Source organism: Xiphophorus maculatus, chromosome 7 (genome assembly GCF_002775205.1).
Source record: "Xiphophorus maculatus strain JP 163 A chromosome 7, X_maculatus-5.0-male, whole genome shotgun sequence".
NCBI lineage: Eukaryota > Metazoa > Chordata > Actinopteri > Cyprinodontiformes > Poeciliidae > Xiphophorus > Xiphophorus maculatus.
Window position 1 is genome coordinate 2,658,541 of NC_036449.1, and position 19,861 is coordinate 2,678,401.

At 40.2% G+C, this 19,861-nt stretch overlaps 1 protein-coding gene across 6 annotated transcripts in view; it reads left to right on the plus strand.

Annotated features, from left to right (window-relative positions):
• Window positions 1-3,353: 3,353 nt before the first annotated feature.
• The window catches only part of satb2 (SATB homeobox 2), a 63,031-nt gene continuing 46,523 nt past the window's right edge, over window positions 3,354-19,861 (plus strand). For 4 of the 6 annotated variants that reach the window (XM_023336927.1, XM_023336931.1, XM_023336930.1 and 1 more), the window contains exons 1-2: window positions 3,354-3,436; window positions 19,494-19,709. In XM_023336927.1, the coding sequence (XP_023192695.1) occupies window positions 19,538-19,709 (172 nt within the window). In that variant the 5' untranslated portion in view covers window positions 3,354-3,436; window positions 19,494-19,537. Of the gene's footprint in view, window positions 3,437-4,359; window positions 4,467-8,676; window positions 8,723-19,493; window positions 19,710-19,861 lie in introns of those variants that run through there. The other 2 variants (XM_023336928.1, XM_023336929.1) reach the window with 2 other exon arrangements.

Genomic DNA, 19,861 nt, shown 5'->3' on the forward strand with positions numbered 1-19,861 from the left:
AAGCCAAGAATATTTTACGTTTATGGTCAAGTGATTCTGTCTCAGGTGTTATTGGCGCTTTGCGGCGGCACGAGGAGCTCCGTGATGACGTTTCTACAAAAAAAAAAGAAAAAGAAAAAAAAAGTAATTTTAGAAACATATGAAGGAGACGCAGATCCCCGTCAGCATTGTATTCGTCGCATATTTGTCACATTAAATCATAATAATAGTGGCGCCGCAGCTTCTCTGACTGGTCTGTGCATCTTCTGCGCGCGCGGTGACACCCGCTCGCGCGTCCTCGTGCATTCGGCCCTTTGTGGAAAGGTTTTTTTTTTCTTTTTATCTCAATACTAAGTCATGTTGGGATGGTGCAGTAATTCAGTTAGGCTGAAAAAACATTCTCTCCTTGTTTCTATAACTGGTTAGCTGTTTATGCACAGCCGGCCCAAGGTATAAGGAAACTCTGCGACGAGTTAAAGCTCCCTCAGACCAGTAGGAGGCACCCAAGTGATCTTTAATCCGTACAGATTATAGATCTTAAAATGCTGCAATAATCCTTAAGTAAATGAAGAACGAAACAGCTTTTAAATTCGCTTCAGTGTTTTGGGAATTGAAAATGGTTTCACAAACTTGTTTGGATTTCAAATCTCACTTTGCTTCAGAGATTTAATAACTGATTAATTATGTTTTACATCCCAGCTCAGGAAACCATTTATGAACTGATGCATCGGGTCGAATCTCTCCTGATGTCACGCTCCAGGCATCCTGTAGCTGAAAACAACTTAAAAACACACATTTTCCCCAGAACTGAAATGTTGTTCATTTGCTGCTACAGGCTTAAAAAAACACTTTATTCCAAATTCTGTTTATGTATTAAATAACTCAGTGAGCTGCTGTGAGATGTAAACTTGTTTATGTATTTATTTGTCCTTCAGTCTGTTTGTTCAGTCTTGGCTCCGCCCATGTTTCCAACATGTGAAACGTTTATTCCTGCTAAAGTCAGCCTAACTCTCAGCGCAACAATCACAACAAAAGATGAAGTGTGTTTGTTTTTTTTTGTTTTTTTTGCTGGGAGGAAACTCTCCCCTGCAGCAGCCCTCGGTGGCATTTGACCTTCTCAGGCTTCCTTATCTATTAGACACGGTGCTGTGACATCTGTCTATCACCACACAGGTTTATGATTAACGCTGCAGCGCATCTGATGTGGACACAGTGGATGGAGGGAGAGAGAGAGAGAGAGAGAGAGAGAGAGAGAGAGAGAGAGAGAGAGAGAGAGAGAGAGAGAGAGAGAGAGAGAGAGAGAGAGAGAGAGAGAGAGAGAGAGAGAGAGAGAGAGAGCTCATCCTGGACTTATTATTAGGCTACTTATTAACACACATCAGAACATGGACTTCAGTTTGTGGCTGTTGGATGAGACGGAGAGAAGCTGCAGATATCAGCCTGATAAGTTCCTGCTGCGAGGCAGAAAACACTCCGACAAGTTTATTCCTCTCTCACCTCACAGTTTCTGCATGTTTGGTGACAAATAGTTCAGTGAACAGAACTCAGAACAGATCCTGAGAAAGAATTTGTTATGGGGATCTAAACTCCAGTTCACATTTCCTCATTTAGAACCAGCAGAAAATAAATCGTGGAGTCATCCAGTCAGAAGCAGCTCAGTGTTTAAGAGCAGGGACCCATCAGTTATTAATAACCAGCAGAAAATTATTACTGTTAACATTTCACCTTTAAAATTTGTGCAATTCTTTCAAAGAAAAGAAATATCAGAACCGAACGACCACTCACTCACTCACTCACTCACTCACTCACTCACTCACTCACTCACTCACTCACTCACTCACTCACTCACTCACTCACTCACTCACTCACTCACTCACTCACTCACTCACTCACTCACTCACTCACTCACTCACTCACTCACTCATTCTATTTGTGCTCAGTGAGGTGATTCAGTTTTCTTTCCAAACAGGATCTTTACAAAGACACACAATAAATAATAAATATTAATATGACATGATTCAAAATGGTCTGGTTCTTCGCACTTTGAAATATTTCAAACAAAACAAACAAACAAACAAAACAAACACTGACACAAATACAGTATTGACATTTTGGATAAGATTAAAAAGTAAAAATAAAATTAAACAATATTAAATCTGTGCTGAATCAAAATTTTGGAAGCTTATGGCAACAGAAACCAAACTGGCTTCACACACTCAGTCTGATAGTTATGCTAAAAAAACAGACAAATAATAATAAAATTCATATTACATTGCTTGCGTTAGCGATGTTGATAGCTCAATCAGAAATGCAGTCTTATTACTGAGAGCATGACAGCTGACCCCTACTTCCTGCTTCCTACTTCCTGCTTCCTGGTTCCTGGTTCCTGGTTCCTGCTCTGCACTGACAGTCTGATCTCCAGGCTGCAGTCAGAGGAATCACTTTGTCTCCACCATCTTTAAGAAGTGAATTGAATCCTAGAACGGCTCTGAACTTCAAGCTGTGTCAGAGGTCAAGCGCTCTTGAGGGCCCCCTGCTGGCCTTAAACGGCAGCTGAGTTCGCTTATGCCTCGGGCCGAGTTGTGCCCCGCAGGGTGTCCCTCCGCCGCCGGGTCACGACCCTCTGGTGATCCGGAGCAGCAGAGTTCCTCCCTGGTCATTTCCAGTAGAGATCCGGCCCACCGAGCCCCTCCGCGGCTCCTCTCCTCTCCTCTCCTCCCCCTGGCCGTCTCTCCTCCCCTCTCTCCTCCCTCTATCAGGCGCTGCAGCCGTCAGCGCAGTGGACGATTGAAAGTGACAGTGTGATTCCAAAGCGCTCTGCGCCCGCTGCACAACTGGAACTCAGACGCTGCTGTTTTTTTCCCCTTTTTTCCTTTTTCTTCTTCTTCTTTTTTTTTTTTTTTTACTTTTCGCTCAGGTCTGTTGTTTTTTTTTTTCCGGACTGACCCGCGCTTTCTTCTTCTTCTTCTTCTTCTTCTTCTTCTTCTTTGCGCCTCCTGTCTCTTTCTCTCCCTCTTTTCGAGGATGAAGACGTGAATCCAGTCGGGCTCAGCCTGGAGACGCACAGAGATCTGGCCGGAGGACAGTAAAAGTCAGAGGAACTCACCCAGAGCCGGTGCCGCGCAGTCCGGTCCGCAGACCGTCTCGGCGAGCCGCTCCTGAGCGCCCATCATCCGGCCACCGCTCCGCTCTGACCGCGCCGCTCTGCGCACAAACCGCACAGATTCACACACACATACAGACACACGCGCGAGCGAGCGCGCGCTCTCGGAGAACTTTTTTTTTTCTTTTTTTTTTTTCCTTTTTTTCCTCTCCGGATCTTCTGCTCCGAGTTCAGATCTGGTCCGACAACAGAAGGACCCGGACCCGAACCAAGGTCCAGCCCTGGATTCACTACTGCTGATCAATGGACAGAGCCTCTTCGGCGGCCAGCAGCGCTACAGACACGCCGTGAACAGTGAGTGCAGAGCACACACACACAGACACACGCACACACACACACACACACACACACACACACACACACACACACACACACACACACACACACACACACACACACACACACACACACACACACACACACACACACACACACACACTGGACGACTCAGAACACATGGTAGTAAACTATAGCTGTAAATAAAAGAACAGCAGAAGTGGATCTTCTTCGCGTTCTCCATTATTAGTGGCCTAATTAAGGTTGATAACTGTGCAGTAAAGACGGTTGGCTAATTCTAATTATAGTAAATCTGAGTTATGAGTAAAAATTGGAAATTATTTGTGGGGTGATATCGTTTGATTCAAGCGATTTCGTTTAAGCTACTTAACCAGAATTATATTGTAGCTTACCAGTGATAAACCATCTTCATTTAAAAGTCTTCATTATATATATATATATATATATATATATATATATGTCCATTTTAAAACAGATTAAATCCGTTTTAAAATGCGTCACTTCGTAGCATTTTAACTCCTGCAAGAATAAACAATTAATGACCAATTACCGCGAGAGCCGTCAATCATTACAGTGCGCGTGTTTTTGGATCATTTTGTCGCTGTTTCATTGGGTCAGCGTTGGAAGCCGGGCTGAATAAATCGAATAATTTGCAGGTAACAGACGCAGATGAAGGCCTTGTGACCGAGCAGCGGTGCGTTCAGGGGAAAAGGAAAAAAAAAAAAAAAAAAAAGCCCCAAAAATCATGAGAAATGTGAAGAGAGGCGGCGGAGGCCACAAATGAGAAGCAGCCCCGCGTCGAGCGGAGCGTCCTGTCAGGAGCAATACTCCATCCTGCTGCTCGACAGAAAAGAAAAGAAAAAAAGAAGAAAAAAAATCGACTCTATTATTTCTGTATTTTAATCTTTTTATTTTGTAAGTTTGCGCAGAACCCAGATGTTTTGGAGCGGAGGGTGAATCAAGATGCGTTTCTTCCTGGTTTTGAATCATCTAGTTTTTAAAGCGGAGCTTCTTCGCACCTGATCAGGTAAAGTGTGCGCGCGAAGCCTCTTGTGAATCACTATACGTAATTATTTTTATTATTATTATTATTGTTATTCGCTGCTCGTGAGTCGCGCATCAAATTATTCTAAAAATTCGTTCCTCCCACCAGGCAGAATTCTTCTAAATGTCCCTTTTTCTTACGTTCTTTTTTAAAAAATATTATTATTTTCTCGTCTGCTTTGGTGTTAAAAGCAGAATTCCGCTCGAACCGCGTGGAGAACCAGATTGGTCTCGGTCGGTGTGATGGGAGGCGTCGTTCCAACTTTCCTGGCCTGCATGGCGCAGGCGACGCGTCCAAAAGAACAGGAGAAACTTATAGGCTTTTCTTTGGCTCCGAGTAGACAGCAAAGGCCTCGTGCGTGTGTGTGTGTGGGTGGGTGTGCGTGTGTGTGTGTGTGTGTGGGTCAGTTTGGCCCTGCGCCCTCGAAGTCTGATGTGAGTGTTTCTGATAAGTGATCGGTTAGAGCCCAGATTTCTGCAACCGACACGAACCACTTTAAAAATATATATATATATATAAATCCAGCTGTTAATACTGCAGAACGTCAGAGATGCGCTCCCTTTGTTCACTCGGAGTCAATGTGTGTGTAGGTGTGTGTGTGTGTGTGTGTGTGTGTGTGTGTGTGTGTGTGCATAGTGCCCCCCAAAAATGAATCAAACGCATCTAACAGTAACAATTTTTAAAAAATCCCGGTAAACACATCTACTGCACCGGGAGGCGTAATTCCTGGGTTGGGTGTCAAACTGTTTCATTATTGGAATAAATTGTTCATCCATCAGAATGAAGCTGCAACTTAAACTGCTGTTTCTAAATTGGCGAGTTTTTATTTTATTTATTTTTATTTTTTTAAATGATTGTAACAAAAAAGCTTCGCTGTGTTGACAGCAGCCTCACACTGACCAAACAGTTGCACGGAATATTTTATTCAGCTGGATTTTCATCTGTTATTTCTGGGTGTGATGGAACTTGAACAGCCAAAAGAAACATGAAAAAGTTCATTTTGAACTAATTCTCCTTTTGGAACACAGCTGCTCATCGTGGTGAGTTCAGTTCTGACTGGTCTGGATGACTGGAGCTCCATGTTCATAGCAAACAGACCCGGGTTGTGATGAATGCACACAACCTTAGTGAAATAAAATGCATTTAAAATGCATTCTTACATTTTACTGCATAAACATTGCTGACATGGTTGTTACTCAGCTTAGCATGCTAGACTTTAGCATTAGCTCTGCTGCTAAAGGAGCTAAATCTGCGTCCAAACTGTAAACTTTTGCTGAACTGATTAAGTTTTTCGTAAAACCATCCAGACAGCAGACCACCATCTGCAGCTACATTCTAATTGAAATGTTTTTTTTATTTAATAATTAATAATAAGTTAATAATTGCTATTGTTAAGTGATTAGGCTCGATTAAAAGTGAAGTACGTAGCAATATTTAACATCTTCCAAAAACAATTTTTACAGTGCACAGAGATGTAACTGTAGTTGTTAGTGGGGATTCATTAAAGTTAAAAACTGAAAACCTTTTTTATTCATTTCTGATAGAGGCATCCACATGTTTAGAAATGCATCTTAACGACTCCGATCACGATTTTCAACTTGTGTGTTTTGGAAATGATGTGAAATTACTCAGCAGTCGAATTGTATGAATTTAATAAATTAACAGCAGCTTTTATCAAGTGGAGAGCAGACGCCACGCTCTCCAGAGCCGCTTGGTTTTTAGCAAAGATGAACATTTAATGCAAAAACATAAACATGAAAAATGAGCCTTATTGCTCTGAGTTGCAGCGAAACATAACTGAGTATTTTCTCAGCTCAGAGTTTTATGTGTTTCCTATAAAAATCACGTGTAAAACAACCAAACCTTCAGCAGGATTTCACAGCAGCCAATCAGCAGCTCCATACGTTTCCCTCCAGGAAACCAAATTGATGCAGTTTTTTTTTTGATAATCATTTTCTTTGTGCTTACATTGTGATCCTGTCTGCTGTTTGGCTCTCAGCTGAACTTTCCTGCTCACTACGTGTAAAACGATCATTAAAACCTGCTTAGACACCGAAACTAAAGCTGAAGCGTTCGACCAGTTTAAAGTCTGTTTTTTTGTATTATTGTTAAAAATATATATATTTCAGAAACTTCTTAGTTTTCCTGTAGTGGAAGGGAAAGTTGAATTAAACAGTGAAAGGTGTGTACTGTAATTAATCACAGGTTTATGGCTGGCAAATGAAATTATTGGAGCACGCCTTTTTATCGCTGGTGAAGAACAGAGCCGTTGTAAATGCCGCTTGGTATGCATCAAGGTCAGGGAGGGGTCATCCAGCTGGGCTGCAGAAAATTAAAAAAAGAGTCCAGAATATTAAAATCCTCCTTTTGTAATATTGTTGATATTATGATATTTCCGTGCTGTGCAGCTTCAGAAGAATCCGCCGATGGAAGGCCAGACCTTCTGCAGCAGAACAGTTTGCAGATGATGTTTGATTTAAGGGTGACATCGTTTTTGGTTTTATGATTACCATGATAAAATAATGACAGTTAGTGGAACAGCATCGAAATGGGAAATTACAGTTAAAACCATGTGTGATGACAGCGATAGTAAAAAAAAAAAAAATCCCAACCATCTCAGACTGTTTCACCACCTGAGCACCGGAACACTGGACACTTATCAAATTTGCTAATATGTCATATTCTACCTGAATACTACTATTAATAACAAAATCCTGATGGAAACCTTGGTAAATCTATTTTTGCTGCCGTCTTCCCTCGTAGTGAACGACTGGTAATTTTAACAAAACTCCGATGACCTTGATAATCGTCATAGATCATGATACAGTCTGAGTGGAAAGTTTATGATGTGGTTTGTAAACTTTGAACTGTGGAGGACAAGAAACCATCTGGACGACTTCATCTGACCCTTCAGGTCTGCTTCCAACAGTCGACTCCTCCAGTTGCTGCGCTGCAAAAACACAAAGTCTGAAAAAGTAGTTTTGGTCTAGTTTCTAGTAATTTGACTTAGTAAACTTGACATAAGACAAATTAAATCACAAGGAACCTTTCAGTATCAAATAGAAGCTACTTCAGAGTGAATGATTCTTTAATATTGCAGATTATTTCACTTATAACTTGACATTTCCCCCATGGAAATGGAGCTAGTACTTTTTCATCAGTAGAAGGGATTTTTTACTCTGAACACAATCCTATATCTTGCTAAAATGATTTAGTTTTATATTAATTCAAGTACTGAGACATTTGCTCTAGAAACGAGGACAAACTTCACGAAAACTCATGACATTTTCGTGTTTTTACAGTGTAAGGTCATAGAATTTGTGCTCTTTGTGTGTGTGTGTGTGTGTGTGTGTGTGTGTGTGTGTGCGTGAATTTGTACGTGTGACCAAGGACGCGCGCTCATCCTGGAGGTCGAGGCCGCCTGCCTTCCTCTCCGCCTTATCAAGCAGGACGTTTACACGAGAGCCTTTAAGGTTTCGCTTCACATCGGCAGTTCCACAACAGCAGGCCATAAACCGAGGAACAGCTTCCTTCTAGTTTCACCACGTAAAATAAAATCAGTTTTCTCGTTGGTCCTCAGATTGGATCAGGCGGTGGAAGAGCAGAGTCCTGCCTGTTGGTGGATGTGTGAATTAAGTGAAGAATCCCCCTGGAAACAAACCAGCTTTCATCGAAACAAGCTGTTAAACCAGATCCAGAGCCAGGAAATAGTCAGATCTCACACCTGAGGTTCAGGATTCTCCACATATTCTAATTGAGATTCAATATCTCCACATCAAAGAAGTACAAAATACAAAAAAATTAAATACAATTGTATTTTATTTTTAAATAAATAAAATAAATAAATCAGTATCTTCAGTCAGAAGCTTTGTGAAATTCGCTGTACTACAGACTGCTACAGGAGATCCTTGTGCGCGCGCACACACACACACACGCTCTGCATGATCATTAGACAGCAGGACTCTTAATATCTCTGCCATTCTTTTATCTGCTGTGCAGAGCCGCGCATTAACCAATAGCCTGATAGCCCTGCAATAAAAGCTGATGCGGAACAGGGAAGAGTGTCCGTATCTCAAGACATTTCCCTGGAGGCGACGCCTCCTCCTCCTCCTCCCCCGCTAACGGTGCTAATAATGCCCTGGCAGCTCGCTCCGACTCTGCCTGGTTTGCATTCGGACGGCAGCAGAGTCTGACAGTGAGACGCTGGAGAGGAGAGGCGGTTCAGCCGGGGGTCAGAGGTCAGTTCTTCCTCCAACCTTCACTAGTTTTCTACCGGTGTAAGGTCCCAGCTTCACCTTAGGGTGTGTGTTCCTGTGTGTGGGCGTGCACGTGTGTGTGTGTGTGTGCCTGTATCTGTGTGTGCTTCCTGTCTGCCTCTCAGTGGGACTCTGTGGGAGGACATCTTCTGGATGTTTGGTTCGTTAGCCGTGTTCTGACGTTTCCTGCCTTCAGAGAAGAGTTTTGTATTTTTATAAACTTGGGGTTGAGATAAAAACGGTGAGCAGAGTCTGCCTCTGAATTACACGTCGGCCTCTGTATGTGTGTGTGTGTCTGAGCAGAACACATTGTTTATAGGTGTGTTTGTTGATGTGTCCTTCGGGTGTGCCCCAAAAAATCTTTTGTTTTTTGTTTTTGTACTTTATAATCTCATCTTCGGCTCCTGGTGTGTCGGTTCTTGTCATGGAAGTATAAACCCAGACTGAGGGACGAACGGCCCCAGTAGCAGCAGGGGCCCTTCAACAGAGTTTTAACTGGGGGGCCACATCTTCCTACGTCAAGAGCAATTATTGTTGTCAGATTATTGGGACGTTTAGGGAGGAAGCCCACTACGATGGGGCATAAGGTGGTTATTGATATCAAACTACACTGCAAAAACACAGAGTAGTTTTTGCACACTGTATTTGTGTTGAGTTTTCAGTATAATAGTGCTTAATATTAACAAAAGAGTCCTACTTCCACCAGCAGATCATTTGACCAATAACAAGACATTTTCCTGTGTTATAAGTGAAATAATCTTTCAGTGGAACTAAGACTTTTTAAAATCAAATGACAGTATAATGTAACATGAACTTTTTGAGCCAAATTTCAATGTGTTAAATAACAAAGTAAAATTTTTTTTTTAAGTCATGTTTTATATACAAAGCATTTTCATAACAATTGAAGGTAACATAGTTACTTGATTGTGCTATAAAATGTGCCTGGAAAACACGTATTACTTCCCCTTTAAGTTGGTTGAAAGAAAAAAAATGTCAGTGTATGGCAGACCTGATTGGTCTGTTTCAAACCAATCAGGACCATCTAATAGAACAAATCTCCTTCACAAAATACAACACAGAGTTTGAAAGTTCATGTTTCCTCATTAACTTCTTAAGGTCTTTGTTGTTTCAGTTACTGCAGCGAATCCCTTTATTACTGCTAAGTCTTTAGCTCTTACCTCTACTCCAATTATGAAGTCCAATTTCTTTTAAGTCAATTCTTAAAAAACATAATCTATCTATCTATCTATCTATCTATCTGTCTGTCTGTCTGTCTGTCTGTCTAAATTACACACAATGTAATTTGTAAAATGGTACTATGTGTTTAAAGTACATCATGCTGCTCTTTTAATATTGAAGAATTATCTACTTAAAACCAACGCCTATATTTCAGTTACTTGTTAATGAGTTTTATCTTAATGATTTTGTGTTTTTGCAGTGTATGTCAATGATTGAAACAGCTGAGGTTTCAAAGTTGCCATAGTTACGCTTTAAACTGTTCCAACCCTTACCAGTCAATTTAAAGAGACAACCAGACAGATGCATTGCTGTCCTTCCCCCACATGTTGCTGATCACTGCTGGTCAGTGACTTATAATTACACTTGGCTGTTTACTGGAAACACATCGGGTCAAACTAATTACACATATCCTCCGAAGTCAAGTTCACTTCAGCCCAAACTTTGTAAAGTTTGATTGTTGCTCTGGCCGGCTGGGTCTGACAGTGCCTTCCGGAGCAATGAACTAGGTTATGTGTTGTGACCCGTTCCTTATCATACCCATCCTACGCGCAGCTCCATGTCTCCATAACAGACGTGCAACAGCTCCTCTTATCGCCTGTTTATTAACTGCCCTCACTATCAGACACCTTGTGATTATTCTGGACTCGATAGCCATCTCAGTATCTGAGTGGTGTTGCTGAACGCTCCGTTTTAATAGGCGCGTGGTGCATTTACATGTGATGCACCACATACTGTCCGCCTGTCCTTAAAGACGGTCTCTGGAACAAAGACTCATTATTGCTCAACACACCAATAATAGATAAAGCAGGTTGGCATTTATCAGGCTGAGGAGGGATACGGTTATGTCATGTTTCCTCACGTCCAGTTATTAGTCCGTTCCCAGAGTATAGAAACCATCTTATCTTTGTGAAGATTACCTACTTGATTACTTTTACCCACAATGAAGTGTTATTAATTACTGTGCCAAATATCATAAGCACTTACACTGTAAAAACACAAAATCTTACCAAAATGTTTTTTTTAAATCTAGTTCAGATTTCTTAGTGCAGTTGAAATAAGTCAAAACTAACTTACAAGTTACCTGTCAGCAAGATATAGGAGTCAGTGATTCCTTAATATTGATCAGTGATTCCTTAATATTGATGACAATGTGCCAGTTTCATTTCACTATAACTAAACATTGTTTCCTATATTATAAGTGAAATAATCTGCCAGTGGAATATTAAAGAATAATTCACTATATCTTGCTGAAAAGTTACTTGTAAGTTACTTTTAACTTTTTTCAAGTGAACTAAGATATTTGCACTAGAAACTACACCAAAAACACTTAGTAAGATTTTGTGTTTTTGCAGTGTAGTAGCAGTTAGGAGTGTACATCCACTCATTTTGGACATGCTTTTCAAAATAATTTAAATGCATCGTGAAATTAGATAAAAGAATGGCTCTTACAACACAACAGCTTTATTGAATTTTATAAGCAATAACTGGTTAATAAGTCTGGGTTCTTTCTTACTTAACATTTGACCGCTCTTCTGTACAGAACTGTTAAAGTACATTTAGATGGTTGTTAAATACAGTCCACAAAATTTGAATGTGGTTCAATTCCAGATGTTTTAGAAGCTTATTCTTTTCCTGTTTGATATTTTGCTATTATCTAAAAATAATAATAATAATAATAATAATAATAACAATAATAAAATAGGATAATTTTGTGTTACAACCCCATAAGTGTTCAAGTTTCAACTATCATGTTATTGATTTGAGCCGAAGCTCGACAATTTGAAGGAAGTTCTGTGTTGTGCAACAAATAGGTTTGGTTTGACTATGAATAGCTATTAATAATTAATAAATGCCAAAGACAATTATTAACAAAGTTAATAACTGAGATCAAAATCAAAATCGAGACGCCGCCTGATTATCAGGATTTAATAACCAAACAGCTTCAGTTCTTGTTTGGTGTTCTGGAACTACAGACAGCAACAAACACAAACAACTCGTCTCTGAAACCTAAGAATTTATTCACAAAAATAACTCGACCTGCAGTTATGGCACCTCAGTCAACAAACTGCTTAGCTGGGCTGCTAACATTCAACTAAACTACAAAGTAAAATGAAAAATAAAAACAAAAAAAACTAATAAACTACAAACAGGAGCAAAGGTTTGCTTTGAGGAATCGAGATTGAGGCCAAATTAGCAAGACATTTATCCCCAAGTAAAATAATCTTCCAGTGGAACTCACATTTTTTCATCAATATTAAGGCATCACTGACTTAAAAGAAACTTTTATGTCCTGCAGAAACGTTACTTGTAAGTTAGTTTTGTCTTATTTGTAATGAGATAAGATCTTTGCTGTAGAAACTAGACCAAAATGACTTGGTTAGAATTGGTGCCTTTGCAGTGTTAAGAAATGAAAAAGAAGGAAATGATGTAAATGATCAACAAGAACTACAACAATGTTCATAAATTCATACATTAGAGAATAATGTAGCTAAGCATTATTAATTCTTTTAATTTATAAAGTATTACAAGGTTTTAGATGTGACAACTTGTGATCTGCTGGTCTGTTGGATTTCCAATTGTGCAAAAAATAATTACTGAGCATATCGTGGTTAAAAAAAAAAGGCAGAGTCATTCTGCCCTTTGGGCTGGAGGCTTTCAGCATCCAAACACTGGATGAGCACACACACCCTTTTATAAACTGCTTCCAGGCAGCCAGTCCGTGTCCCGATTTAATTTATTTAATTTAAACAAAGGTGGTAATACTCAGACTGTGATCTGATCAACATGTTGTTTAGACGTGTCTCTCCAAAGCTGAGAACAGCTGCTGAACAGTGAAGCAAGAAGGTGTCTGTTAGTTTGGTTAGTTACCACTAGTTAGTCAACTCTAGTTAGAATGGTTGAAACCCAATGAACTGTTTTTGCTGTTATTTTTTACAAAAAGTTCTTTGTCAGGGCTTTAAGTTATACATGTGATATTGGTTCACTCGTTATCAGTACTAATTATAATCATTTTAATTTATTATTGAATGAATATAATATCTGGAAACAACCTGGCACCAGCTAATGAATAAGTCCAGGTAGACAATAAAGCCACGTGTCTGTAGTTAAATGCCACTACAGAATTTCCTGTAACATCATTTGGAACGTTCTCACATTGAGCCGTTTCATTTCTATTTAGGAAGTCGTTTAGGTTTTTAATGTTTCCTGTTTGTCACTTATTTTCTGGTAACTGATTCACTGGAACAGCCGACAACCAAACCTCTTCACATTTAACCAACTGAGACTAAACACAGTTCACTAAAAATATGAATCAAATACTGCAAAAAACAAGTCACACAAAGTATTTTTTTTGTATAATTTCTTGTGCAAATGTCTTAATACACTTGAAATAAGACTAAACTAACTTACAAGTAACTTTTCAATAACATACAAGTCAATTATTCCTTAATGCTGATAAAAAGTATTAGTTCTATTGACACATTGAGAAAAATATGTAACTAATAAAATCAATGAAATAATCTGCCAATGGAACAAGTATTTTTGATCAGTATTAAGGAATTATTTACTTAAAGCAAACTGCTATAACTTGTTGAAAAGTTACTGTTAAGTTAGTTTTGTCTTATTTCAACTGGATATCTATTTAAGATAGCAGTTCTGGTTTATTCCCCGAAAATTCTCTCCTACAGTTTCAGTTTGCAAGTGAACATCTGAGCTAAAATAATGTCTGAATAACAGAATGAATTTGAAAATACATCAAAAATACCGTCAACGTAAAAAGGTTCCTCAGGTCTTGAGAAAGTGTTATGAACATTTCTGATGCGTTGCACGGTGTAGATTGACACCAGAGTGGAAATAAAGACAAACAAATCTGTCTACATCTGGACAAGTCAAACTCCCAGCATCCAGAGCTGTCAGATTGATCAAAAATACATCCTGAAAATCTGTAACTAATCTGTCCTCAACGCAACTCAACTAAAATCTCTGCAAAGCAACAAGCAGCCCATCCACCTCCAGCTGTAGGTCATACTGCCACCTGCTGGACTCAATAAACCGCCTAATGTAAACAGAAAGGAAACAATGCACAAAAGCCTTTGTTTTGTCTCGGCACAGCACAGAGCTACGGGGGGGGGGCATCTCTTCACTGGGAGGACTGGGGGGAGTGTGTGTGTGTGTGTGTGTGTGTGTGTGTGTGTGTGTGTGTCGGAGAGCAGAGCAAATGATCTAAGAGACAATTTTATTCATCAATATGTTTAAAACTAAACGTTTGTGTGGAATAACATCAAAAACCTTCAGGTGTAACTAAGAGCGAAGGACTGAACGATAGGTTTAAGGTCCGCCTCGTAAATTCCATATTCAGAACAAGTATCAGTCTTTGACTCACTTCCTGCACTTAAGAGACTAAATACAAACATTAAAAATGATGGAAAGTCATTTTATCACATAAAACACATTCTGTTTTCTGGGTAATAATAATAATAATCATAAAAATAATAATGCACAACAGAACAAATATCAGGCTCACATCTGTCTATTTGTAGTGTACCTAAAAATACCCACATCTTTTTTTAGGTGTTACTGTAACATAATTATCTGTATGTCATGTTACATGTAATGAGGAAATGGAGGATCTCATGACATGTTGTGAACATGCCGGCGGTGGCAGCTTCATGCTGTGGGGAATCTTTTCCTCGGCATCTACAGGAGCTGGGTCAGAGTGGATGGAAAAACGAAAGAAAACTTTTCAGAGGCTGCAAAAGATTCAATAAATAGATCCATTGTCCAGCAGATCCCCCTGAAATGAACGTCACGTGTTAGAATGGCCCAGTCAAAGTCCAGAACTAAGTCCAATCATCAATCTGTGACGAGGGTTGAACATTTTTGTGCCTAACAGATGTTCTCCATCCAAACTGAAAGAGGGAAGAATAAATCCAGTCTGTAGATGTTTAAACCTGGTGGAGACATTTTAACAAAGTGTTGATCCATCTGGGCTGGATGCAAACATCTCTAGAAAATAAAAAAGCAAATATGATTCCTTCCACTTCACAACAAGGCTGCAGTTTGTATCCATCACCATCATTAACAACCCTGAGGTCATATGATAAAGATCCAAAAAGGTTGAAGGAATGCAAATACTTTTCTAAGGGACATGAAGGGACATTCAGGACGACCTGCATCAGCATCATTCACTGCAAAAACACCAAATATTAATAAGTCATTTTCCCCAAGTTTCTAGTACAAATATCTTATTACACTTGAAATGAGACAAAACTAAATTGCATGTAACTTCCCAGCAGTAATTCCTTGATATGGAGGAAAAAGTATCGGCTCCATTTTTTCACTTATAACAAAACATTTTTCCCGTGTTATAAGTGAAATAATCTGCCAGTGAAATTAGCACTTTTCATCCATATTGAGGAATTATTGACTTAAGACAAGCTCCTATTTCTTAGTTTTGTGTTATTTCAAGTGTACTAAGATATTGGCAGTACAAACAAGACCAACATGACTTGGTAAGATTTTGTGTTTTTGCAGTGTTCAAGTCCTGGTAATCCTGTTTAAAGTGACAACAAGGGATTTTCTGTAAAAGTTGGACCACAGCAGCATGAGAAACACCAAGAACTCAAAGGAAAAAGACAGAATTTGTCACTGCAGAGTTTCCTACAGGCCTGGGCTTCCCTTAACTCTGTACAGAAACAAAACGCAGTGACTTTAATGATGTAATGATGTCTTCAGAAGGTCGATAGAAAATCCCTCCGTGCTTCTTCTTCGGACCTTGTGCCTTGGTAACGTTCACTGGCATTCAGGCAGGACATCTTATCTGTTAGATTCCTCCCAAAAAAAAAGGAAAAGAAAAAATATCAACAAAACATGCAGCTTGATTCTGTATCTGCTGGATCAAATACCAGAAGAAGTGTAATAGAAGCAGGATGTGCGTAGAGATGAGGAAGATGCTGGGCATGTGTGTGTGTGTGGGGTGTGTGTGTGTGTATGTGTGTGTGTGTGTGTGTGTGTGTGTGTGTGTGTGCGTGTGTGTGCGTGTGTGTGTGTGTGTGTGTGAGTGAGTTCCAGGGAGATCAGAAGATGTCTATGCAGCCTGGTTCTGATGGCTATCATGAGGAGCTGGAGCAGGACTGGACCTGCTGCTGATACCGTCGGATTCTTTGGAGGATGATTTGAAAATATGAAGGAGAATCAGAACGTTACATCAAGTTTGAATTTGAGCGCGAGCCTGTGGTTCCCCCTAACATGCTATCGCAGCTACAGTAACTGCTCTTTATTGCAGCTACGACGTTGTTAGCAGTCGGATTTATTTGTGGAGCCTCCCCCCTTTTTCTCAGCGAGCCTCACGCTGTGAATTAGAGCCACCGCTGCAGTCGCATTTAAACCCTCTGCTCCCTCGCTCTGCTCAGCCCTTTGAACTTGTTTTCTCTTTTATTAAACTTTGCCGCCTGCATTTTTGGCCTCTTTGGCCTCCCACACTTTTTAATCACGCCAGAGCTAATGTCTTTAATTTATTGTTCATTTGTACATTTTCCCCAGGCTCCAAGCGCCTCTAAGATCATGAGTTTGTTTACTTTTTTTGTGGTGTTTTTCAGCTTCGCTGTTGTGGAAGAATGCGTCTCCGTGTGTGTGTGTGGGCGTGTGTGGGTGTGTGTGTGTGTGTGTGGAAGGTGGAGGGACAAAAGAGGAGAATAGAGAGGAAGAGGAGTGAGAACTTGGAAAATCTTTCTGCAAACAAAGATAGCTGAGGGCCGTGTGACTAACATGTTTGCTTTACTGTAAAACATTCATAGCTCGTTACTTGGATGATTAAAAAAAAACTCATTTTATATAAATAGGTTCTCATTTGATGTTAGAATCTACAAATGTCATATCAAGTGAAACTCATTTTATCTATTTTACTTTTTTATGTAAATTCAATAGAAGCACCTCGGCTGTGAACACATGGTTTCACTTTAGGTAAAAATCGTTTCCATGAATCTTTGAAAAGGCATTTATTGAATAAAGGGGCAGAAATAAAACTCCTAATGTTGTCACACTCTATTAGTGTTTACTGTCATATTTTAGCATCAGAAAGCGGCAATAGAAATAACAAAGTGCTTACTTGAATTTTGTTCCATGATATAAAATAATAAACTGTAACACAAGCTGTTTTTCTTTTTTGTGGTAGAAATTACGATCTTGGTTTTCATACAAAATGTATTTTAGAACAAGAATAATGGAAGCAATTTTTATTTTTTTTTTTGTGGAGGTTTTTCAGTTCTGGTTTCTAATCGAATGTAGTTGGAGAAACAGGCAAAGACTGAAGTGTAACAGCAACACTGAGTTCTCCAGGTTTAATTCCACCTTCTGCTTCATCTCAGTACGTCAATAAGAGTGACTTGAATCAGTTTTAGTAACAGTAAATCTACTTGTGACTCAATGTTTTTGATTTGTATGTCTTTATTTAGGACTTGACTCCTCATTTAAGTGGAGAGACCTGATGCTTTCTTGAGAACTGCAAATCAGTGAGTCGGTTCCACAGCTTCCAGATATTTTTTTACTTACAGAGTGTCAGATATTGCTGAGGAGCTTTTGTTTGAACAACAGCTGTTCATTTGGCCCGGGTGTGCTGGCACCAAGCCGCCACTCAGGCCTGGCAGCGCTGCTAATGGCATTACACATATTAGATGTTTGGCTGACACGTCCCAATCAGGAAACACCGAGCCTGGAGTGGACTTCTGGAGGCTTCCTGGCTCCGTTTACTTCAGGCGAGTTGCTACACATTTTGTCACGCTGTGAAAAATAACCTGAATTCTGGAAATCCACTGTACGCGTGTTGGTTTATCATATAAAATCTAAGTAAAATGCAATGAAGTTTGTGGATTTAGCAAAATGTTGAAAGGTTTGAGAGGAACGGATAACTTTGGAGGCAAATGGAACCTGTACCAGTTACTCATCTTTGAATTCATAAAAAATACTTTCTTAGTTTTCAATATTGTCACCTTCCAAAAATAATGTCATTTTTTAGAAAGAGTTATTCTTTTTGTCTAAATCCATCTTTTGGCAATAAAAAGGTTGCCTCTCCCCCCCAATATTGTTTTCGGCAAAAAGAAAAAAAAAACAAAGAAAAAAAAATATTTTTGGGGGGCAAAATAAGTGTTTCTAAACACACATATTTAGAAATGTGTGAGTTTCCAAATCAGCCTGGTTACTCCTCGTTAAAGATGCCAAACTTGTCTGAAAGCTTAACACAAGAAAACCTTGAAAGCAAATTTGCGCTTTTATTTAAAATCGATCGTTGTGTTTCAACAGTGGCAACTTGTGATGATGTTTGCTCTGCTGGTGGGAGCTGGGAGAGACTTGGAACTGATGGGCATGGGGCAGGAGGCAGGGGGCAGGAGGCAGGGGGCAGGAGGCAGGGGGCAGGAGGCAGGGGGCAGGAGGCAGGGGGCAGGAGGCAGGGGCAGGGGCAGGAGGCAGGGGCAGGAGGCAGGGGGCAGGGGGCAGGAGGCAGGGGCAGGAGGCAGGGGCAGGAGGCAGGGGGCAGGGGGCAGGAGGCAGGGGGAGGAGGCAGGGGCAGGAGGCAGGGGACAGAGTTGATGGGACGGGCTTGAAACCCGTTGATAACTGTTCTACTTTAAACGTAGTTCAACGCTGAAAAGATTTCAGAGTTGTTAACTTGGGTAGCAACATGCATGTACCAATTTCATTCATTCATTTTTTCCCCATACATACCTCACATAATGTGTGAGGTACTGAAGGATGGCTGTCTATCTGCAGCAACCACTGTTTGAGATGAAGGGTACAACCTGTTTATCAAAGCATAAAAACAAATTCCTTGTGTGTTTGTAACTATTTCTTTTTCCTTTGATAAGCGAAGAAAGTAGTTTAGCTTAAATAATCACTCCTAGATGGAGTGGATTTAACTGGACTGGCCTTTTCAGTGTTATTGTTGATTTATATTAACAGAGTGAACTGAACTGACAGCCTGTCAATCAGCCTCTTATTACAAGAACAAAACATTTTCTAGACATTTTTTGCCGACTTTTTCTTCACTGTAATTCCCACTAATGTCACCTTGTGAGAGATATAATATATTGTTAAACTTAACAGGTAGGTATTCTCAAACAAAATAGAGAGTCAGCATAAAGCAGCATGAGAATGAATGATGTTATTTTGGGACAGTTGCCGCGTTCCCGTTACAAATGCGTGTAAAACTTTCTCGATATTCCGGTAATGTTGAAAAAACATCATTTTGCAATTTCCGTGTTTCCAATACATGCAATTAAAATCACGTGTGAATAAGTTTGTTCGTGTGACAAGTCAGTAAAAAATATACGGCGCCATCATCGTCCTGCCACTTTCTGTTGTCTTCTTCATCTTTTCCACCAGTAGTAACATCCAGTTGTTGATCATGTGATGCGAAAAAGGTGTTTCCATGGTAGTTCTGTTAAATACACTAACAAAAGAATACACACAAAAAAATACACTGGATTCCTGATTTCTTGGCTTTTCTGTTGAATCCCTTCAGACTCTTTGTCTCTGACTGGAGCTCCGTTGGGGGTGTGGAGGAGGATGGAGCGAGGAGGGGAGAGTCCTGTCGCCCAGGGCAGTCCCGAGCGGAGGGGCGGCAGTCCGGACCTTAGCGGTCTCCCGCCGCCAGGAAAGAAAAGCCGACTGGAGCTGAATGGGAGCCCCACCGGGCCACGAACTCGCCACAACGGAGCCCCACCGCGGCCCCTTGGAGGTAACCGTAGAGCTGACAGAGAAATCTGACGGAGTGGTCTTCACTGGAGAGATTGAAGTAACAGTGAAGATATTTGATATTAGTTGTCTTCTAAAAATGACATTTGCAGCACGGAGAGAAGAAGTGTCATAAATGAATGAAATACAGTGATT